At 31.8% G+C, this 23,980-nt stretch overlaps 1 protein-coding gene across 5 annotated transcripts in view; it reads left to right on the top strand.

Moving 5' to 3' along the window:
- LOC148615531 (inositol 1,4,5-trisphosphate-gated calcium channel ITPR2-like) overlaps window positions 1-23,980 on the top strand; it is a 66,142-nt gene that overhangs the window by 29,157 nt on the left and 13,005 nt on the right. For all 5 annotated transcript variants that reach the window (XM_088581837.1, XM_088581838.1, XM_088581834.1 and 2 more), the window contains 39 exons: window positions 498-577; window positions 859-984; window positions 2,112-2,162; window positions 2,811-2,891; window positions 3,328-3,513; window positions 5,006-5,128; window positions 5,357-5,461; window positions 5,776-5,883; window positions 6,074-6,145; window positions 6,374-6,506; window positions 7,099-7,205; window positions 7,568-7,684; window positions 8,782-8,917; window positions 9,594-9,693; window positions 10,069-10,123; window positions 10,396-10,496; window positions 11,139-11,238; window positions 11,543-11,650; window positions 12,157-12,293; window positions 12,950-13,017; window positions 13,320-13,375; window positions 13,943-14,104; window positions 14,392-14,630; window positions 14,853-14,940; window positions 15,241-15,428; window positions 15,963-16,076; window positions 16,569-16,653; window positions 17,220-17,306; window positions 17,630-17,734; window positions 18,132-18,203; window positions 18,656-18,785; window positions 19,244-19,382; window positions 19,645-19,803; window positions 20,158-20,314; window positions 20,526-20,623; window positions 21,200-21,287; window positions 22,134-22,184; window positions 22,541-22,672; window positions 23,833-23,958. In XM_088581837.1, the coding sequence (XP_088437963.1) occupies window positions 498-577; window positions 859-984; window positions 2,112-2,162; window positions 2,811-2,891; window positions 3,328-3,513; window positions 5,006-5,128; window positions 5,357-5,461; window positions 5,776-5,883; window positions 6,074-6,145; window positions 6,374-6,506; window positions 7,099-7,205; window positions 7,568-7,684; window positions 8,782-8,917; window positions 9,594-9,693; window positions 10,069-10,123; window positions 10,396-10,496; window positions 11,139-11,238; window positions 11,543-11,650; window positions 12,157-12,293; window positions 12,950-13,017; window positions 13,320-13,375; window positions 13,943-14,104; window positions 14,392-14,630; window positions 14,853-14,940; window positions 15,241-15,428; window positions 15,963-16,076; window positions 16,569-16,653; window positions 17,220-17,306; window positions 17,630-17,734; window positions 18,132-18,203; window positions 18,656-18,785; window positions 19,244-19,382; window positions 19,645-19,803; window positions 20,158-20,314; window positions 20,526-20,623; window positions 21,200-21,287; window positions 22,134-22,184; window positions 22,541-22,672; window positions 23,833-23,958 (4,370 nt within the window). The remainder of the gene's footprint in view (window positions 1-497; window positions 578-858; window positions 985-2,111; window positions 2,163-2,810; window positions 2,892-3,327; window positions 3,514-5,005; window positions 5,129-5,356; window positions 5,462-5,775; window positions 5,884-6,073; window positions 6,146-6,373; window positions 6,507-7,098; window positions 7,206-7,567; window positions 7,685-8,781; window positions 8,918-9,593; window positions 9,694-10,068; window positions 10,124-10,395; window positions 10,497-11,138; window positions 11,239-11,542; window positions 11,651-12,156; window positions 12,294-12,949; window positions 13,018-13,319; window positions 13,376-13,942; window positions 14,105-14,391; window positions 14,631-14,852; window positions 14,941-15,240; window positions 15,429-15,962; window positions 16,077-16,568; window positions 16,654-17,219; window positions 17,307-17,629; window positions 17,735-18,131; window positions 18,204-18,655; window positions 18,786-19,243; window positions 19,383-19,644; window positions 19,804-20,157; window positions 20,315-20,525; window positions 20,624-21,199; window positions 21,288-22,133; window positions 22,185-22,540; window positions 22,673-23,832; window positions 23,959-23,980) is intronic.

Genomic DNA, 23,980 nt, shown 5'->3' with positions numbered 1-23,980 from the left:
TATTTGGACGGAAACTAACAAAATCAACTTTGTTTTTATCAAACGCCCAATCTACAGTCAGTACATGTAAGCTATAAAATAAATCAAATACTTAAGTATACAAGTAATGCAAGTTAACTCGCCCAAACGAAGTTTGTGGGCTTCTTGTTGTTGCACCGTTTCTTCATATTATTATTATTTTCCTAAGTAAAGCGGTTGTCCAGAATATTTTGTCTTGAATCGAATGAACTGAACGTTTGTGTACGAACAGACCACAACTCAAAGTTATGCTTTTCCAATATTAATTTTCAAAATGTCTACCGTTTCCATTCAAACGTCAAAATGTCATAATTTAGGATATTGCGTTATCATTATTATTATGAGGATCAATTTGTCCAATATCGCCATTTGAAAGGGAAAAAAAAACTAAATTTGGACCGATTGTTTTACAGATTTTTTCATGTTTTGCAAGAGAACTGTTCAGATTACTATAATTACTTGCTATTTTATATATTTAGACCATCAATTTGACAGACACACAATATTAGGGAATATTGAGACATCCGAGATGGTGACAGATACTTCAAAGCTCAGACATGTAAATATCCTCGTCAAGTTAATCATATTAATAGTTATTTGACTATATATTAATTGTAACAATGCTCAAAGTTTTGATGCACAAATTTTTGATTATATAACAATTCATCATCTTCTTTTATTATTATCACCAAAATGTTGTAAAATAAGTTATACGAGGATATAATTATACTGTATTTATTGGTTCACATGCAATTATTTTCTAATGTCCTTATGCAGATAAACATACACCATTAACAATTCTATGATAATTTCTATGAAAGATAATGTTTATAATTACAGTTGCTTGCATCTAATGAAAACATGTATGCTGATGCGTACACTATTCAATGCGTCCCTTATAATGATGCACAGAACTTCAATTACATCGCCGGTATTGTGCCTTTTCTCAGGAATCTCATTGCTGATGTAAGTGAAACACATAAAATATCTGTAATAAAACAATTAAGCATTTAAATGAAGCAGTAGATTACGAAACATGGTGAGGTTCATTTCAAGATTGAAAATAAAAAAAAAATGTTTCCAATCTTTTTCGGTCCCTGTTATGATTTCACCAAACAATATGAAGTGTCAATCTTCCTGAGTATTCATAATTATATCGTGTACATAACACTATTTTTCTTCAATTACTGGCATGAACAACTTAACTTGATTTTAGCCAATCAGGTGATATTATATCCACAACTGCTTTTGCTGCAAAGAAGTAATAATACTGAAGGTACGAGGGGACAAAACAACATTATTTACAACAAAAGAAGAACACGCGAAAAACAAACCATAAAACACAAATGATACAAAACACATGGGAACACTACTTAGTGTTCTTCGTCTTTTTAGTATTTTAGCAATTATAAATGAAATCAAAAACTGAAGTCTTCAATGTCGCTAATCGTCAAATATTTTATGCCACTGATTTCGGCTTGTTCTGAGATGGCACGAATGCGTTATGCTCTAAAATCGAGTGACTTCCACTGGAATCTTGGTTCCATTGATATGATTACTCTTTCGTAACCGTGATGACCAACTGAAAATTATTTAGCGATCTTTAGGTCGCTTATGATATTGATCAGGGGAACCGGATTAGGAACCAGTTTAACCAGTTGGCAATGATTATTTATATACATCGGGACCCTGATTATGTATATGACCTATATAGTCAGTTGTAACGAACCCTCTGTCTGAATCGGAAACTGGGTAATGTTTAATGGCAATTGATTATTTCATCTTTTCACGTAATCTTCTCGTTCTCTTTCAAGCAAAAACACACGTAGAACACATGTGTATGATATTTAATAGGTACATTTTGATCTCGTATGAAGCTAGAATTGACGGTAAATACGGCAACGATCAGCAGCTTAATTTGGAGTAGTATTACATAATCATACAAATCATATGCGAATGTAAAGAACTGAAATTACAAGTGCAAGAAGTCGCTAACAATATTAGCGACATAAAAATATAAATTGTGGTTTGAGATTATTCTGATTTTATTTTACTGTCGCAGCATTTTCGATTATGCATTTTCTAACTTTCAGATGAATAGTGAAGCAGCAATCACAGCTCGGAATACGTTTAATATATTGATGGTATTGTAGACAAAGCTTTTAATGCATATTGCAAAATTTAATAACTGCATGACAAAGTAATCGTTACGATCTATTTAGAATCTGCATTAAGTTTCGTGTAAACTTGAATAAAATTTCAATTTAATGTTGTGTTTAACATTCTTCATAGGTGATATTGTCTTAAGACCAAGGACATATTAACTCCTTTTTACCTATGAACGTTATTTGTAACTTATATGTATACACATTTATTAAATGTTAGTAGATCTCTAAATTCAAACACAATTGCTCTTCATGGAGAGAAAAATAAACGCGATATTAACACAAATTTACATCAAAATCAGAGGCATAACATTCACCGTCATTTACAAATAACAAAAAAAATCAACAAATGCACACACCCCCCAAAAAAAACCAAAAAGGAATTTCGACGACATAGCCACGTTTGTTATTACCTCAAGCGTGCCACGTATTTAATAAAGTATGATCTTTAACTTTATTATATATTTTTTCTAGAAATTTCTTACATTCAATACTTCCTGTCATGTTTTTTCAAAACGAAGTACGATTCATTTGTTCTTGTATATATTACGTCTTTGTAATATTTTGGCATCTGATTTCAAATTAAGATATTAATATCGCGTTTATCATTCACTTTATTATATGTAGGCAATGAAGGAAGTGAAAAACTTCTTAGTTGAAAACGGAGTTCCAATCAAAAAGCGACAGAAACTTTTACGAAATCTGAAGGTATTTTTATATTAGAGGTCCCAAAGTAATGGAAAATGTAAAATAGACCCAATTGTATGAAAAAGCAGGAACACTAGAAAGTTCTGTGCCATTTGTTTTCTTTTTAATTCTTTAAAATACTCCCATACTCTCAGTTTAGAGTGTCGTTTGAGTTGCTCATTTACTTTAGTTTCATTGTTCGTGTTATTTTGGTTATGTAATGTTTTTTGTTGTGTTTATCTGTTTTCCCTGTCTAGTCTTTGTCCTTGGATTATATTCTTTTGGTTACAAAAGTTGGTTCCCCTGATTACTCTTTAACGAATAATGTATTACAAAGACTAATCAAAGACTGAAAAGGTGTCACTTCAATATAAGTTTATAGTTGAAGTCAGTTCATACTAGCGGTCGTCATGACAATAAAAACCTCCTAATCATCGATTCATACTATCTATTACAGGTTATTGATCTTCTGGTTGACCTTGTGAAATGTCCTCTAAAGACAGGAGAGGAACAACTTCATAGGATCCGAATATTTAAAGAGTCTTATGATGTATTACATTCCTACATGTTAGGTAGGAGTGGGAAGAATGCTCTGTATATGGCTAAATATATTGACTTCTTTCAGTCTCAGTTTACACAACAGGTAATTATTGCATGTGTTCGGGATTCAAAGTTACATTTACTTTTGTTTCTTTGTACATGTTATTTTGGATATTTTATGTTATTTGCTGTGTGCATCTTTTTATCTGTCTAGTCTTTTTTTAACAAACTGGTCCTTGGAATTTATTCTTTTGATTCCCGCTCGAAATCTGGTTCCCTTGATTATTCTTACATTTAGAATAAAACCTTAAGTAAGTCTTTAAACCTTTAAGCAGCAATGATAAAAATTATAGGGACAGCGTTAGCGACATCTCATAATTATGTGTAGACGCTTCGGGACATGAATGGCTCAAAATCGTTTTGTCCGAAGTGACGAATGCAATTAGGAAGCGACTGTCTGAACCTTTAAAGCAGTCACCCAGCGTGTGCTTTAGGACGTCTTGCCTTTCCTCATTGGTCAAGATAAAAAAAAACCAAGATTGTAGCGGAATTCAATAGAATGTAATTCAGGGACAACTAGCAACAAATAACATAAAATAACTAAAATAACACACACAAAGTAACAAAATTAAATAAGCAACTCGGACTGTACTAAAATCTAAGAGCATGGACCAGGTGCACCGGTAAGGTAAGCATCCTCTGCTTTTCTAGAAACAGCCGCCGAGTTGCTCATAAAAAGCCAAGTCCAGGTTAGACGAAAGAGGAAAGGAAAACTATGAAACGTTGAACAAATAAGTTTTCATAATGCAGATGGATACACCGTAATCATCCATGAGTTCATGATGATGACCATAAAACTTTTGTAGTGACCCGGGTAGTGATGACTTCAATTTTGTCGCAACACCACCCTGTTTCAGAAGCCTAATTGTAAGAAGCGCGATACAAAAAGTCTGCGTAGTTACGGCAAGCAAGCTCTGGCATAACGTATGAGTTATTATATGACAACTTCATACGCAGGTGCTGAAGGGATGTTGGCACAAATGAAAGGGAACTTGACACTACGGAATGAAAAGTCATTACGTTTGTCGTATAGTTTGGTCAACAGTTGTTTTCCTTTACCACCAGTCTCTAAGTGTACGTCAAGATATATGGGTAATTTCACAGTGTCTGTAGCATCCTTTATCTCAAGTTCTTTGGAGTAGATGCGATGTATCAAATCATCCACGAAACTAGGATTGTTTAACGATTATACGTCATTTATATAGCGGAAACTGAGATTAAAGGATCTTGCTAAACGATGTTTTTTTCCTTTTGGATCAGGTCAGCTATAAAGTTATCCTCATAAGAGTAAAGGAATAGGTCAGCAAGTAGAGGAGAACAATTTGCTTCCGTTGGAATGCCAATCGTTTCTTGAAAAACAAATGTCAATAAAAAAAAATTCCAGCTTTTTGTAAACATCATTGAGAAATCAGCAAAATAACAACAAAATGGGTAAAAATTTTTTTCCGATATTGAACAGCTGTTTGAATTGATAATACGAACATTGCAACATTGTTATTTGATTTCACATGCAGTTAAACTGTGATTTATCTCAGGGTGGCATTGGCATAAACGTTGCACAGATGATAGTCGAACTAATGAGAGACAAGAGGAAACTAGTAGACAGAATAACAAAACATCATATAGACCGTTTTATTGATTTGCTTGGAGAAACGCAGGTTTGTTATAGAACAGTTTTCCCTAGAGTTCATGACATTATTACCCTTGTAATTGTGCTGTTTGAAATTTTATTATACCTAGTGATGTACAGAAGCCTTTATAAAGATACACAATGTTTCTGGCTTATTAACCATTGATTCAACACATTACTAAGCCAAAACTGTTTGTTGTTGCATTTATATGCTTATTTCAAATGCATAGTCTAAGTGTAGAAAAATATTTTTCAGAACTCAATTTTTCTTGACCTTTTACAAGTGTTATGTGTTTGTGATGGGGTTTCCATTCAAGATAATCAGATCTACATCACAGAAAAATGGCTGAAACATGACATGGTATGATGTGTACACATTTTGTTTGAACGAGAAAACAAGTGCGCAATAAAATAACCAAAAGTAATAAAAACACAAGACAATACAAATTTACAAGCATTCACAAACAATCCAACATAGAAGGAGAATAAAAGAATCATACAGTATTACTGATACTACTAGGAGACAAAAGTTCTATCAAAAACTTAAATACTTAATTGATAATTTCGGAAGTATTCATGTTCAAAGGGTACAGCTAAAAGCTTCATCATATTTGTTGCGAGTTTTGGAATAAAAAAAATAAATGTAGTTTTAAAGTGTATTTATATTTGTTGCAGGGTTACAAATTTTATGCTGCCAGAGGTCAAAATTTAAATATGGAACCTAACGTAATGTTTCTATCAACAGATTGTAAAGATACGTGGTCACCAATGCACAACATAGATGTATGTAAACATTTATGGCTTTGTTTATGTTTGAATTTGTAAAAACATATTTTACAGCAGTGTAAAATAGTGAGAACTTAGTTGTTTAAGAAACAAAATTACACTGTATTAAAAATACGATACACTGTAATTGGTGATATTTAGTAAAACTGGTATAACATTCAATTCATGTTTTTTGTTCATATTTCAGCCTTGTGATGTGAATGACAGTACCTACAAATTTCTTCTCCATCAGTTGGATTTACTGAAATCTCTTTGCTATGTAAGTTAATTTTTCAATTATATCAAGGTCACATTTATCGCGTTAATTGATGCCGTTGCGTATTATGTTTGAGATTACATACGAAAAAATACTTGTTGGTGATATTTTACAATGTATTTAATGTGTGTAATGTCATATAATGATGAGTTTATTGTAATAGAAAATAAATTGCTCATTTCTTAACTAAGTACATGTATATACACAAACTAAATTTTACAATTTTTGTAGGGAAGGAATGATTTTGCTGTCCACGTCATAACCAGAGAAAAGGCCATATTAATGTGGGAAGATGCATATTTGTGTCTTACATCTGATAAACTCACTGATCAACTGCGTGCCAAGTTTTGCGAAGTCATTATAGGTACATGATATTTAAGACGTCTTTCACCAAACATTCAATATAATTGTAATATAACCAATATTTGTGTTGCCTAATGATATTGTAATGTTTCATGTGAGCCAATTATGTCATAGTGTCCAAAATCGTTGAATTTTATTCAACTCTGTAAAAGAAAAATCAAGGGAACAGAGATTCGAAGAGAAATTAAAAGAATATTATCCAAGGATAAAGACTAGACAAGGAAAACGGACACATAAAAACGAAGATCATAAAATAAACAAGATAATACGTACAAAGCAGCAAAAGTAAATGAGCAACTCGGACGCCAATAAATACTGTGAGCATGGATCCGTAGGGTAAGCGTTATCTGCTTTTCTAGAAACACCCGGCAAGTTGTAGACTTGTTACCACACATAAAACAGAAATGAAATATAATGCCAGTATTGGTGTTGCCTAATGATATCGTAATGTTGAATATACGCCAATTATATCATAGTGTCCAAAATCGTTAAATCTTATTTAACTCTTTAAAGTTATAGAATGTTTCACTTTAGGATTTTTATCATTTTCTTGCTTATTTACCACTCCCTGATTATCATGTGATTAATTACAGCTGCTTTTGTTGATGTTGGAAGCAATTATTCCGTTTTGGACCAACCAGAGCTATGTTTTATGTATGACTTTGTAGGGACAAGAAATGCAGAAAGGGATACTTCAAAGGTATCGTATCTAAAACAATTTCAGATAATATTATGCAGAACAGTAAAAAAATGAAAAATTATACGTAGCGAGAATCTGTCATCAAGGTCAACTATGAAACTGTTCTTCTTTCAGTGAGCTCCTTTATTTTGTTAACTTAATTTTAAAAATAAACACCATTATGTGTAGAAGATATAAAGTATAAGTATTGTTGTAACCAAATCAATGTCAATAGAAGCCTGAATTACGTTCAAATCGAAATAAAGTACAGATTTTATGCGTATTATCGTAAACCATACCGTAAAGTTGTTGATAATTCTGATGCCATTTAAACAAATACATGCACGCTCTCATTTAAATCCATGAAATATTATGTCTTTTAGAATGCCCAGGACTTGGCTACTTTATTCCCAGTGCTCCGTGATTTTATCATTGAGTATATGGAACAGCATAAACAAATGATAGCATCTAACATCGGACAGAACCAACTGACCGAACAGGTAATGATGTAATTGACCGAACAGGTAATGATGTAACTGACCGAACAGGTAATGTTGTAACTGACCGAACAGGCAATGATGTAACTACCTAACAGGTAATGATGAAACTTACCTAACAGGTAATGTTGTAACCAAACGACTAAGCAGGTAATGTTGTAACAGACCGAACAGGTATTGTTGTAACTGACATAACAAGTAATGATGTAACTTACCGAACAGGTAATGTTGTAAATGACAGAACAGGTAATGTTGTAACTGCCCTAACAGGTAATTATGTAACTTATCGAATAGGTAATGTTGTAACTGACCGAACAGGTAATGATGTAACTATTAAACTTGCAGTAAGTAGAGTGTTTTCATTGTTTTAACCAAATTTTCAACTGACGTAACACAGTATTACAATACATTTTAAAATATGTGGGAAATCGGCACTTGGAACAACCACAAATTTTTGAAAGAAACATTACGTACAACAAATAGCATTAAAAAAAACAAAATAAGAAAGCCCGACTAACTCATGAACGCATATTAGAAACCAATAAAATATAACCAAGTAAAAAGATTCAAAAATACATATTTTTATCTTCAATATAGAAAATATCTTCAAAGCAGATCTAGCAATAACACTGAAATCTTTAATAAAAGAATAAATACATATGTATTGGGTCGGAGCAAGTTTTCTTTCCATCAAGTTCATATAGGTTGGATAAAGGACTATGGGTGAATAACTGCAAAGAAAAATGGGATACAATAGACTTCATAATTAAAGTGAGATCAGAATATTAGCACATGTGGAAAATTAAAGCATTTTTGAAACCAAGTTGTAAATATATTTAAGATACTTATTGTTTATCTGTCTAACATAGTTTGTTAGTTTGATTATTTATAAAATAGATAAGAGCAATCAATATTTAGATAGTAAATGTACAAATCCTGTATTACCTCCCTTTGATAAGTTTTGCGTTTATTGAAACACTTGGTACGTTTTGGGTACTTTAGTGGTTATATATTACTTCCCTTTGACAAGTTTTGTGTTTATTAAAACACTTGGTACGTTTTTGGTACTTTAGTGATCTTATATTACTTCCCTTTGACAGGTTTTGTGTTTATTGAAACACTTGGTACGTTTTGGGTACTTTAGTGATCTTGACGACATTAACACAATTATAACACCATTAATGGCGATTATTGATGGGTCAACAGATGTTCCAATACCAAGAGATAAACCAAAAGGTAATAATACAATCAAAATTATGGCGGGGAAATTTCACATTAAAAAACGAGGATATATTATAATAAGATAATATAGACCGGCTAGCCGTAAAACAAAATAAGGACTTACAATACACGACACTCTTACTTAAGGTTTATTAATGCAAAACTACTACAAAAAATTTAGTACAAGAGGGCTAAAGATAGAACATGCCAGCCACTTGATAAGTTGGCAGATGAATGTCGAGTATATTTAAAATTTGACCAGTAGAAGAAATTTATAGGAAATACATCAAATTCATAGTCTATAAAATATGTGCTGTTTGACAAAATGTAAAGATTTATTTGATATAATTTGCTAAAATTGTGGTACGGCGTAGCCATGAGCGCTGGAACTCTTTATTTCGCATTTTGGCAGAGTTTTTAGATCGATGATAACTATATATGAGATGTATTGGCGGTTTTATTTGCTCGAAGTCAGAACAATATATCTAATTCGGTAGATATGCCTTTCGTCGCTGTTACTTCTGTGGGCTAGTACACTAAAACATCTCACTCATCGTGTCGCAATAGTACGAAGCAGGGTATGTTTGATTGATTGATCAAAAATGCTGATTCTTAAATAGTGGAAAAAATTGTCAATTGACATTCAACTACAAACAGTCCAATCAATCAAATTTTTTAATCAATTTACTAGGGTATACGAAGGAGTCCCAAAAAGTAGTGAACTACTTCAAATCTGGTGGTAGATATGAAAAGAGTGCTGAAACCGAGGCTATTGTAAATGCAAAGTATCAGTAAGTTTAATTTTATTTATATTTCTTTTAATTCTTCTATAAGTAAATATTAATGTGATAAAAATCAATGAAAGTCAAGTTTGTAACTACAAATCAATAACCTTCACTTCAGTTTTAAGTATCTGTAAAAATTTAAAAAATTAAGTAGAAGAGTAAGAGCAACACTCACTGAGTACGAGTTGAACCTAAAACCTGATATTTACGAAATACGAATACAAAAAAAAAAAAAAAAAAAAAAAATGCAAATTTTGATATGCTGTACGTGTGTTGCAAGTAGTAACCTCTCATCAGCAGCATTAGAATCAAACCAATCTCTCACATACTTTCATTACTTAATTTTATAACTTCAAAATTATTTTTTTTCTTTCATTCTAGAGGTTTAGAAATCTTAGATTTTCTCCTCACTTTCCAGAGAAATTTAAGACTAAAGGTAACTATATTGTTAAATATCATTTTTGAACTGTTATCTTAATAATATCAAAGTGAAATATTTTTGAACATTTCAAAGAAGAGGATCTGAAGGAGTTGTATTGATATATAATACATTTCTGGATTTAAGGGGTAAAACTTATTATATCACACGTGACTATCCTTGGATTATACAGTCATATCCATATTTACTTTTCTCAAACGAAATACGAAAGATAAATAACGTTACAACTTAACGTATTATAATATCATGTATTTTTGTTTCTTATTCAGAAAATGGTTGAACGTTTCAAGACAATAGAAAATGATCAGGTTCGATCATCCAAAATGACACCTTTGATGTACAGTACATACAATGCTAGAGATACAAATAAGTAAGTAATTAGAACAATGTCTTGCTGGTTCATGTTTTAAAAAAATACAACTTATACCAATTAAGCATTTTTAATGTTGTTTTTTGGCCAACTACAACACGTCCTGTGGTGTTAGGGTTTCCTCGTCGTTCATTGAAGACCCATGGGTGGCCTTGAGGAGACATTTTTCATCATGATGGGGTTGTTGTCTTTTTGACATATTCACCATATTCATTCTGGCTATATTAGTATTCTTAGTTTAGACCAGCAAATGCTACTTAAATTTGCTGTAAATGTCTATAGAAATAGAATTTTATTATTTCATGCTTTGTTCAAGTACGCAAAAAGATCTGAAAAGGAGAAGTTACATGAGCATAATCACAGTTAAATTTAGAACACTGCAGTTAAATCTAGAATCTTGGTTTCTTTGATTACTCTTTTAAAAGTCATTGGAATAAAGCTCAGCTCGAAAAGTAAAAGAGAAAACAATTAGAGGATGAAAAAAATTCAAAAATATGAAAAACAAAACAAAACAACAGCAAGAAGAAGAATAAGTTTATCATAAAGTTAATAGAAACCAAAATTGAACAAAAGTGTATTTGTACTAAACTGCAAACAAATACATATAAAACCATATGTTTATAATATTAATTTTCTCGACAGGAAAGTATTGAGAAGACAGAAGAAAATAGTGACAGAGTTAAAGGATATATTTCATGAATCAGACGTATTTGACAAGGACCATTACACTAAGATTTTAATGGTATTTTATTTGCCTAAAAATAAAAATAATTTTAAAATGAGATCTCCAAAACCCTGATCAATATTTTCATGAAATTCTAATGTTCTTAGAAATTGAGAACTCTCTTACTTTATTCCATTCAAGGTGATCTTTAAAAATGTTATCTAAATTATAATACAAAGAATGTCACTGAAGGTATCCAGTATACTTTCATGCAATGCATATGGATGTCCTATTTACTTCATCACACTGATCGCAATAGCTAAGGTTAATACTATTTCTGAATATCTGTTTAGTTGCGAATGTTTGCTATCTAATTGGTTAGGATACAACTGAGTACCAGTATGATAAAATGGTGACAAAATCGTTAGACATACTGAACAAGGCTTACTCTTCACAAAGTGACATGTTCAAATTAGCACAGAGGACTAGGGTAAGCATATAGAATTGTTTGTTACTGCTTCTTGTCAAAGCACGCGGTGTATATAAGATAGTGACGAATAGTTAGCCGGAAGTCAGAATAATATTTCCGAGTCTGGAAATGTCTACCTGTGAGCTAACATAATAAAAATCTAAAAATCAGGCTCAGTGTAACTACATGTAGTATGAAGCATGGTCTGTTTTTTATTAAATGCTCTTGTTCATAAATGTATGAATTATTTGCCATTAGATGTTAATCCAATCATTCGATCAATCAATTCTTTTACGAATTGTGAATATCAGTACATGTACTAACAGGTGAAATATGAAGACGGTACAAAACTTTGTGAATTCAAATTAAAATATGCAGAGGCAATGCAGATATCAAAAGCATACTGAAATATTGTACCATGGAATGACTTAAATAAAATCTGCACGATCAAGATAAATAGATTGTAATTTCTATGATCTTTTTAGAACTTCGTTCCAAAACAAAATCATTTTTATTATTTAATTCAGTTGTTGTTGACGCCCGAATCTGTGAAAGTCCATTTAGAGGTCCAGAAAGAGCTTCCAGTGCTGCAGAGATTCATCAGACAGAAAGCTAATGACTATCAAATAGGTGTTATGGAGAGTATACTGGACCGATTCATAAGGTAAAATTGTCTTTTACCTTGTCTTCGTCGTTCGAGCTTTGCGACGAAAAATACATGTTCAAAAAGTAGTAAAGTGAACCAAGATTTTAGCGGAAATCAAAAGAATGTAATCCTGGGACAAAGACCAGATATGGAAAACAGACAAACACAACGAAGAACATAAAGTAACAAAAATTATACATACAAAGTAACAAAAGTTAATAAGCAACTGGGACTTCACTGAAAACTGGGATCTTGGACCAGGTGCACCGGTAGGTGCTTTTTTAGAAACACCCGCCGAGTTGCTCATTAAAAGTCATACCGGACTCAGAAGACAATTATAAAAAAGTAAGTTGTATTTTTTCAGTCCCTATTTTCTATTTGTGGGGTAAATTATTTGTTATTATAACTACACACAACACTTTGGGCGAGATACAGAATTTTGAACAAGACGAACATGCTAAAGTAAGAAATCTTCAGACACACTGAAGTAACATTTCTAGTTCTAAGAAATCTTCAGACACACTGAAGTAAAATTTCTAGTTCTAAGAGAACAATGTAATCCTTGTTATGCACCCTAAGATTTTTTTTGTCTTTTTAGTGAATAAAAAAATTAATTTGACAACAAGTAGAAGTTCATATTTATTACTAGTTTTTACTTTTTATCTTCATTTTAGCATGTGCCTCCTACAGAAGGGTTGTGATGAGCCACATTTCATCAACCAGAAAGTTTTATTAAGTCATGGTTAGTGACATAAATGATAATGTCTTTAATTTTTTGTCAAAATAATGGGTTTAATTACCATTTAGTGCGAACTTAAAAAACCAAACAAAACATCTGTGATATTAATATAGACTGAATTGATGCATAAGAATTAAAAAAATCTTGCAAACCAGCAAATTCAGATTGTTGTTGGTTTTTTCTTAAGTTGATTTAAAGTAATGTAAACTTATAACTAAGTGTTAACCTATTTGCTTCAAATCAAATGTGTGTGATGAATACGTTGTGCTACCTCACAAATTATAAAATTAGTTCTCATTATCCAGGCATACAAAGTGTTATTTTAGAGATTCTTGGACAAGACCTTGGTGCAGACTTCGAGGTAATATATTCAGCAAGCAATTCTTCTTATGTACTAAATGATTCTGTCGTAGTTATGTATTTCCATTAAATAATTCGACTGTTGAGGTTTGCTTTCATTAGCTCATGAATAAGGAACGTGTAATTCACCCCACGGAGATGACGTTAAGCTTTTGAAAAAAAATAAATAAATCATTCATCCACAAACTAGGCAAAAATACCACCTGGGCTTATATATTCTAAAAATTAATGTTGGTAGGCAGGCACAACTTTTTTCCAAAGTATTTGATTGTTTTAGAGACACTTTCAGACTTGGATGGTCAAAACTATCAGGTATGCATGAAATATGTTTATACGAGTGGCATCATATACGTCAAACTGTTTATGAATGTTGTGCTTGCCACCTGTTCAAATGATAAAACCATAGCTGTAGTTTTCTTCTGCCAGTATCTGCTAATTATCACCTTCTCTTGCGCACATTTGCCAACCAAACCTCCCATTAGGTAAGGAGTACTCGTTTTATTTCTAGTAAAGGGATTGAAAACCTTTTAATAAAAAAAAACTTATTTTGATTAAAATATACTTCAAGGAAGAACATAAAGGAATGGCCGCCGTCTTTGCAAAAGCTCTGAGGTTGATTGCTGTTCTGGCAAAGGAAAACAAAGAAGCGCAGGAAGACTTTTTCTATCACATAGACGCTCTCCTCGAAGTTGCCATTGTGCCTTCAGACCTTGCAATGGCTCTTAAAGAGGTATGTATAAACATCATGTCATATCAATTACAATTAGTATGTTTTTCTTATTTTAAAATGGCAATATTGTATAGACATTCATAGACAAAAGACAGAATAACAAGCATAAAAAAGTAGACAATATATGAATTTTTTTATTAAGCTTAACAATAAAATGGATGGAAAGCCTTCAGAATGTTATTACAAATAACAATGTTTTCAAACATGAAAATTATAATGTGTAATATGTTCAAAGTACATGTTTTCATCATGGACTCATTTACCAACATGCTTTTCTGTATTTGCAGCTTTTTGCCTCTAATCAAACTACTTGCCTTAAAATCTCAGAAACACAAATTAAGAAGTTAGTACATCTTATGAGTGAGCATACGGATAATGCACCCGAATATGTTGACTTATTGTATACAATAGTGAAGGTAGAAGGACTGGATTTAAACATAAAAAGGAATCAGGCACTGGTGATGAAGTTTATCATGCAGAATTACCAAAATTCAGCATATGTATTAGAAAAATCTCGAGAAGAAAGGTAAAATGGAACTCAGAAAACAAATCCATATAGCCATTGAATACTGTACTATTTACAACAATATTTTCCTGATCATAAATTGAATTTTATCCTGTTTATGGCTTTCAAAAGTAAACAAAATATACATTGATTGTTTTGCCTTAAGAAACTATCAATTCTTCATAAATAGGCTGAATCATTCAATTTCACTAGGAGATATGTAATTGTTGAGTTATATTTCAGGGAACTTATTCTAACAAACAATCATCCAGAAGATGGACATTTAGCTTATTATGTTAGACTTGTTGACTTGCTTGCAGTTTGTGCTGAAGTAAGTTAAGATTGTTTTATATAGCGGTAAAAGTATCATTATAGCTATAAATTACGTTAAAATGTTTTCTCTCTATCAATTACCAAATTGTTTGGTAGTTTAAAAGTGAAAAAAAAATAAAATAAAATAAACACACACACACACACACACACTAGAAAACGATGGTTTTAAATTTTAAATTTGTGGGCTAAAGACTAAAATGAAATAAGTGTACTTACATAGAAACAATTATAACGATAATTATTGAATTAATCAATTGAGTATCAATTGAAACTCATTAGAATAAATAATTACCTTCAGGGCGAAAACAAATTTATTGAGTCCCTGTGTCAAACCATGCTACCAATTGAGGAATTGTTATGGGTAATTAATCATCCATCTATAACAAACGTTGTTAAGTCACCATTTGTGAAGTTTCTCCATGAAGTGTATCTCCAGTTTGTTGGGGATATTATAGAAAGTTCGGCAGCTGATATTCAACATAACAAGTAAGTCTATCGTAGTTTTGACTGATGATCTATTACTGATGTGTCATGGTCATCTTTTCAATGCTTATAGACAGATTTTTTATTTGTCTTTATACTGTAAAAAGTAAAAAAAAAAAAACGCATGACGATGTTTCACTATTTTTATTAAAAGAAACTTAATAATAACTTATATACACTGTTTATTAAATACACAAGATTATCAATTCTTCTTGTTTGAAGGTGGACAATTAAAAAAAAGCATGCTACTACTGGGTTAATAAAGATTGCTGAGAATAATCTTTTTAACTATGCTTACAATGTCTTCCTTTAAATCTTCCTTGTTACCAAGAAAAGCTGATGCTTTTATGGTCTTTTGTGCTATAGTGGTTTTACATGATATTAATAAGGTACCCCATTGATCCTTTCAGTGAAAAGAAAAAAAAACCATATCAGAATTTCATCGAAATGTAGCTTCTGGATAATGTTAATAATGAACATTTTTTACATCCTTTGAGCAAAAGAGTTATTAAGGTATAAATGATACATTATTTCTAGTGATATGTGGGAATGCTTGGATGAAATGACACGAACGTTTGGTAGAACTGTCGCTGGAATTGACTCCTACAGCAGTGCTTTAACTGTTTTCATGAAGCAGAAACCAGATACTAGGTAGTAGTCAAGCAAAGAAAATATTAGAACAGTTAACGCAACGAAACATTAATTTAAAATACGAGACCCCTAAACACCAAGGCTTCTTTCCTGGAATTGCACATGATAGATCTTCGTGGTGCTTCTTATTCCTATATTTTTGGATTTAAGTATACAATTCATTTCCTATGTTTTTTTGTGATAATGCTGTCAATGAGAGGTTACTCTTCGAAACACGTTTGCATCATTCCGAAATTTTCAATAGTAAAATAGTATTTTTGCATTTTTATTTAGAGGTATAATTATTTCATGTATTCATTAGTGTCAGTAATATCAAAATACCAGGAATATAATCAGTAGTTTGTTATAACCTTGGTTCCCTTGATTACTCTTTCGATACTCGTTTATAGTTATTTCCCAACAAAATATTAGAATATTAAAACATACGATGAATATTATTTTAAATCAATATGAGAATGATTTTGATTACCGATAGTATGGGTTTCCTTACAGTTTTAAGACAAAGGATATCACACCGATAGATAAACTGCACGGAGATATGTTTTTCTTACTTGAAGCTGTTCTGCCATTTTTGAAGGTTCGTAACATAACAACAATTTCTGTTTTTCATGTAATATTTTATATATAATCATATCTGAAGTTGAAATGCCCGGTATGATTGAGCTTTTTATATCTAACAGATATTTGTTTTATTTTTAAAAAAAACAACATTTTTCAAACAAAACATCGGGAGTTATCTTACGAGATTAACTATACCACATTCTGCAAAACAAATATGAATACTGAAGTCTACAGGAACCAGGAACTATAAGTCTTTCTTTTGGTACTCGTCTAAAAGTTGTCTACTGACTACAATACTTCTCAGGTTCGCTATAAGATTAGTAGCTTTCGTTTTATATAAAAAAGCACTTATTGTTTGATAGGATTAGAATAAGATAGATGATGGCGGTTTTGATCTCTGTAAAACATTGAATAGCATTGATGATTAATTTTTTGGACTGTTTAGATATTTCAAAAGCAGTGAAAGTAGTGATTCGCAAATGTAACGAAATAATAGTAGAGTATTAAATTTGCGTTTGAGGTATTTTAATAACATTCACGAAATTTGCATGTTAAATGAATATATGTGACATTTCTTTGTAGACTTATTTCACACGGGTTTATTCAGCTGAGAGGGACTTGTATCCAAGTGAAATAGATACAGCAAATGGAATTTCACTTGCAGTGGCTGTAAATATTTCATTAAGTCTATAATTGTTTGTTTCAATAATCATCTTAAGTTTATGGGAATAAATATATACATCATCCTTGTAAATGAGTTTTAAAGGGAATACATGCAAAATAAATTTATTTCAATGGGAAAAAAAACGGGTAAGGTGAAACGTACAAATGTTTCAGCGTATATAATAAATACTTTCAGAGACCACTAACTAGTGTTAACCAAACTTTAAGTAAGCTCTGAAAGACGCCGACAATCAAGTACATTCAGTATAATATCGTTAACATTAAATTTGGCTTTGGCCTTCTTGATTGGTCATTATTTGTATTGACAGGGTTTTAGTGAAGCAGCTGCGCCTCTGCTTTCCAAACCTCTACATATGACTTCAATTGTCGCAGCAATGAGTGTAATGATACCACTATCGTCAGAACCTAGATCAGTAAGTTTTCAATTAATGCAACCTTAAAATTGTCCAAAATTATTAAATTCCTAGGGTGGTTTATTGTTTAGGGGCTAAACTTAACACAGTTATATTACCATAATCGCCTGTAAGTTGATAAGTCATCACAAACTAATTCTGTAAATATTCCACTGTGGTAAAATCTTCAAATAATTATTTGTCTTATCGTTTTATATTACAAAATACATCATATCCACGCCATTGGTCACTGAAGAGAAAATGAAGCAAAATCAGACAAAACAAAATCCTGGACTTTCTATATATAACTGTTGTTTTACTACAAATAAAATGTTTGTTTAATTGATTATTATTAGAACTAATTATTGCTACATTCTTTATTGTTTGTTGATTAGATTAAATATGTTTTCTATTACAGCTATTTGACAAAGTCATTGATAAAGTTTCAAACTCATTATACATTGACGAAATCAGAAGTGATATAAAAAAGGTACTAACTACTCTACAATTTAAAATTTGAATTGAATTGCAATGATTATATTTCGTAGCATCTGCCAGAATTTTGTTGTTGCATTTCTATTTGAGCAAAGTTTGCCAAGTAAATAACATTTACGCACATGCCTACACCAAACTGTCCATGAAGCGGAATTAATTAATACTATAGCGATTTGTTCCAATATTTCAAATTCTTACAATTTATAATGTTTTTATAACAGAATTTTAAATTTTAAATACAATTCATGTATGTTTGTTATGATATCTAACATTGTTGTCACAACGAATCAAATGTCGCTAAAATGCGAAAGAAATGTTGTGGAAGCTGTATGACAGCTGCAAATAAGATTCAACCGATATGTGCTGAATGACTCTAATCAAGGTACTGTATATCATGAACATAGAAAAGAAAGTTTTTTTTCTCAAATGACCAATTTGCACTTTTAGGGAAACATGACGGCGTACACCACTGAATTACAACTAAATGATAAATTCCACACTTTCACGAAGAACTGCAACATAATTAATAGAGGACAAAATACTGTCAAGGAGCAAATTGGATATAATTCAAAAAGAGGTACAAATTTATGTCATTTATACCTGTATGACATCTCTATTGAACTCCAATAGTAAGCCAAGACATTAGTCAAACCTCTCAGTGTATTTATCATGTCCTTATTCCAATTTTTTTTGCAATGACCAAAATACCAGATATCGGATTTTTTGTTATAAGAACATCATCTATTTAGCAGAAACTGATCAATATGTAGTAAGGTTTAATTTATTTAAAATTTTGTACGGACTTTTTTTTTTTGAAAAACACGTCCATGAATTAGAATTTCTGACCTGTAATTTATATTTGGTTCTGAAATATTGTTGATAACGAATGAGAGATAACTCGTGACAATACTACTTCATTATAAGGGTAGACTATTCTTTGCTGGTATTTAAGGTAGCATATTGTTCATATTATTAGATAGCGTTAAACTGATATGAAATTTTTAAAACTTATTTATTGTTTATGTATTGCATTAGAATATACATCGATTGGTTCTAGTGATGAGATGCCCCTTGGAGAAGAATTTCACAGCCTTGTCAAATGTTTTGTCAATCATAAAGAAAAGAAAGTAGACAAAAAGTATTGTTTAGTGTCAAAACTTCTCCAACAGTTACAGTAAGTTTGCCTCTTTAGTTAGTGTGGTTTTTATTCGAGTATAAACAATAGTTAACAAAGTCATATTGTTCCTTTGTACACTTGGTTAGTGATGGCAAATAAAATTATACATATGAAGATATCAAGAAGAAATGTTAAACAATATGAGCAAATAAGAAATATCTCACAAATGTTGTAATAGCCATCTCAAAAGTCATGACGTTTTGGCATTCAGTATATTGAGTATTATAATTGATTATAAGGAATAATTTCCTTTTGACAGAATATCAGCAAAACTGTTTACGCAGTTCTCTGGTGCTGAGGCTGAGTATGATGACCTTGACATTAAATGTTTACAAATATTACGAGCCTGTGTCCATAATGAGGAAAGAAAGCTGCCTGAAGATTTGGATGGGAAAGCTGGAGACACCAAAGTCAAGAAGTAATACAAATGATTTTTTAAACGTTGCAAATCTTCATGTTTGTTGTCCATGTAGATTGTTTCGTTGTCTCTAATTTGTTTGGTTTACTATAGTGTTCACTTCATAAGAGGATTTGTCGAAGATATGTCTAAATGACTATAATCACTTACAGATTTCATCAAACCCAGAAGAAAACGGATTCTGACTTTAGACTTTTGGAACCATTCTTGTCGAACGCGTAGTTGATAAGTTTTAATGACATGACAAAGATATCAATCCTTTTTAAGGAAAAGCCTTATGATGCCACGGACAATTTAACTTCAGGTTTATTCTATTGAATATTTTCAGAACTTAAAAAAAATATTCTATTGTAGGCAATTGCAGAATATTAAAGAAGTTCAGAACGCTATAAATGACAAAGACTTCGTTGGGAAAGTGTTACCCCACATTGCCCGGCGAAATGACGGACTGGCTAGAGAGGTATTGGCATTCTTGTCTGGAATGCTACTAAATGCTAACAGGGATGTTCAGGTAAGTCAAGAGATTAAAGCTTTGAAATACAGAATTTGAAAGTTATAATTCGTCCAGAAAAATAGATATGACCGTCCTTATTAAAAAAAAAACATGAACGGGATCAATGTCCATAACACACAAAGAAGAAGCATTTCAATTATTTCTTGAATCTGACATATATCACTTCGTCATGGTTCTATGTAATTATCACTTTTATTTTTTTTTACAGAAATGTATGTTGAATTATTTTCTGTCTACAAAAGAAGAACTTTTCTTTATGGCTCTCAGAGAAAGAATGGTCATTGCATCTAATTCAATTAAGGAAAAGTGAGTATTGTATAATCTCTTCTCTGTTTTTGATATATTATAGATACACTTTTAAAATTTTCATACGTGTTTATTGGTAGGTTATGATCCCTTGTTGGAAAATGATAATTGTACCAATGTTTGAAATATAACAAATCAAACAATAAGGTAAATACGAGTGCGTGGTATAAACGTTTAGATCTTTTGGTTAGTTGCTACAGATGATACAGATAATAACATTATAACTGAGGTTTGTTTGTGTTTCTGACAACAAATTTGTACAATTCTTTTGATAAATGTTTCAACAGATTGTAGGCATTCATATGGGCACCAATGGTTCTACTCGCGTTCCGATCTTATCCCATTCTTCTATCAGGCAGATTTTATCTACACTTTCTCAAACTATATGCACAATAATTGGCACATCCTTTAATTGTAACTTCTGCTTTATAGATGATGTGTAATCACAGAAAAATCCTGTATTGGTATTATCTATATCATATCTGAACAGATGAGCTTGAATGTAAAGATACTACAGTAACTTTGACCTTAATCTCAAAATGTTGTAACATGTTTTCTCTCCTTTGTAACATGTAGGCGCTCACTTCTCGCGCAATACGAGGCAAAGGCGACTGAATCAGATGAGAAAGATTGTACATCTACCATTGGTGCAACACTGTTACAGGTTAGTATGTGAGAATACTTCTCTGGATGCTAAAATAGTAGGTGTTTAATTGCTTAAGAAATGCAAGAACCAAAGTTTTGATCGTTTAGTAAGCTACATCTTACACATAAATAATCAACGCGGCGTTTTATTGCTATGTATAATTCTTGTCAAATTTGTGAAGCAGATTATTTGTCTTTCCCTATGCACAAGTCCAGCGATGTAGACCACTCGGCCAGCTCGGCTGTATAAAAATATAGCTTTTGCTTGCAGGGTCATTCCTCCTCGTAGGATTTATCTAGGGCTGTAACTTAGTACACGATTTATGGTAGTACGGGAGAACTCATCTTGGTGTTTTTATGGACGATAGAGGATCAAATTAACGATACATATATCGTTAATTTGATCCTCTTAGTACAAGACGTATGGTAGTACGGGACAGCAGCTCAACTAGGTGTTTTTATGTAGGAATGAGGACCAAATTAACATGTATACATACATGTTTCGATAATTGATCCTCTATCCTACATAAAAACACCTGGATGAGCTGTCCCATACCATCATTCATGGTGTACTAAGTTATAGCCCTAGATAAATCCTACGAGGAGGAATGACTCGGCCAGTGAAAGCTATATTTTTATTTTTATATAGCCTAGCTGGTCGAGTGGTCTAGGGCGCTGGACTTGTGCAGGCGGTGTTGCCATTAATGTCACAGCGGTACGAATTCCGAGTCCCGCGGAGGGAACGAACAAAAATTTGCTTCGCAAATATGACAGTTCTAACATCGTTGTGAATTTTCCAGACCCTTGTATGTAAAAAAAACTGCATTATTGCGAACATTCAATTTTTTATGCAAATCGATTGTAGATGATACAGTCATATGATTGTCGACTAAAAAGAGAGAAGTTTCATGGATGGGTATGTTATTAGTTATTTCATTCTTAAGGCCTGTCTTAGAAAACAAAAACAGAATCTTTTTCATTAATTTTAATTCGTTAAAACAACTGGAATATAAAGTTATATCAATCACAATGTCATCATCATAATACTGCCTTGTTTATAATATCAGTTTCCTATAACCTTGGTTCCCTTGATTACTCTTTCCTATGTGCTTCAGTTATAATTTATTTAAAAAAAGGTTTTTAGGTATCGTTTGAGAATATTATTGATGTCCGTCTGTTAGTCTTGGGAGAAGAAATTCCTTTATTCGAAAGACAGAAACTTAATTGAAATAATTCATTTCATTTTATGTTAATTGTAATACTATATTTCAGTCAATGTTGGCTCATTCAGCAGTTCCACCACCACGTAAAAAGAAGAAAAGTGTATTATGTGGCAAAGGTACAGAAAGTAATGGGGATTTGCACCAAAGTGTGAGGATCGATGACCTGATTGCCAATCAAGAGGTAAAACTATAATATGTGAGGATCGATGACCTGATTGCCAATCAAGAGGTAAAAATAAAATATGTGAGGATCGATGACCTGATTGCCAATCAAGAGGTAAAACTAAAATATGTGAGGATCGATGACCTAATTGCCAATCAAGAGGTAAAGCTATGTCTCTGAAGAAGAAGCATCGTTTCATTTTTGTGTGTCATTCTGCTGACGTGTTCCTTAAATCAGTATCTGACCAGGGCCAGTGATATCACCTAAATCTTCAATTTAAAACTGTAGTATATGACAACTATGATTTTATAAAAAAAATATAAAAAAATGTATGTAGATTCTCCTTCAATAATGAGTTGTTTAAATATTTCTTATATAATATACTCCAGACGGTATAATTAAGATTTTGTGGGCATGGAAATCTAAATTTCGACATAGAGAAAAAAAGTAAAATTTCCTTTATTTATCTTTTTGCATCTGATAACGTATTGTCTTTTTTTACTTTGTGTGTATTATTTAGCTACTTTATGTTCTTTGTTGTGTTTGTTTTTCTATTTCTGGTCTTTGTCCCTGTATTACATCTTTTTTATTTCCACTAGAATTGGTTCCCTTGATTACTCTTTGAAATGAATCTGAATTTGTTGTTTTCTTTGTTGAAACACAATGGATTAACCCCAGCCCAGTGGTTAAATTATTAAGCTTCCGATAATAATTCAAGAAAACAATTGATGGACATATTTGTTTCTTCACACATAACCTGGGTATTCTATTGAATTTCGAAAAACGAAAAAAAAAATATTGTATATGCTGAGCTACTTTAGGAATTAATGAATGACAAGGGTCATCGGCCGCCATTAATGTTTTACGTACATTTCATTTTCATTTGACTCCCGTGAGGAATGCATCCTGCAAAGCAAACCTTTAATCTGTTATGTTTATTTTATTGTATCTTTAATTTAATTTTGTTTGCATACAACGATTTTTAGGGTGTAAAGTAAATCTCAACGGCGAACTTATAAAGATGTATGATACACACACTGGTAGGCCCTTGTGTTTTTTGTTACAAAAAATCCGACTTTGTAATTGCATCAGAAACGGATAAACCACTGTAACACTTCAAATACTTTCATATAACTATAGCATATGATAACGTAATAAAATTTCTTTTGGTACATTAGGTCGGAGACGATGAAGAAGATGGAAACAGACTGTCAGACATGATGCAGTATAATGACGATGGTTACATTGAATTAGTTGTGTCTCTACTGGCCAGAATATGTGATGGCCAAAATGCTGAATTACAGGTTAGATTAATTTATTATTTGT

The sequence above is a fragment of the Perna viridis genome, chromosome 5 (assembly GCF_037379345.1).
Source record: "Perna viridis isolate PV_CMFRI_1.1 ecotype Kerala chromosome 5, ASM3737934v1, whole genome shotgun sequence".
In the NCBI taxonomy this organism is placed as follows: Eukaryota; Metazoa; Mollusca; class Bivalvia; order Mytilida; family Mytilidae; genus Perna; species Perna viridis.
The sequence above is the reverse complement of the archived record's forward strand: the minus strand, read 5'-3'. Positions and strand labels throughout refer to the sequence as shown.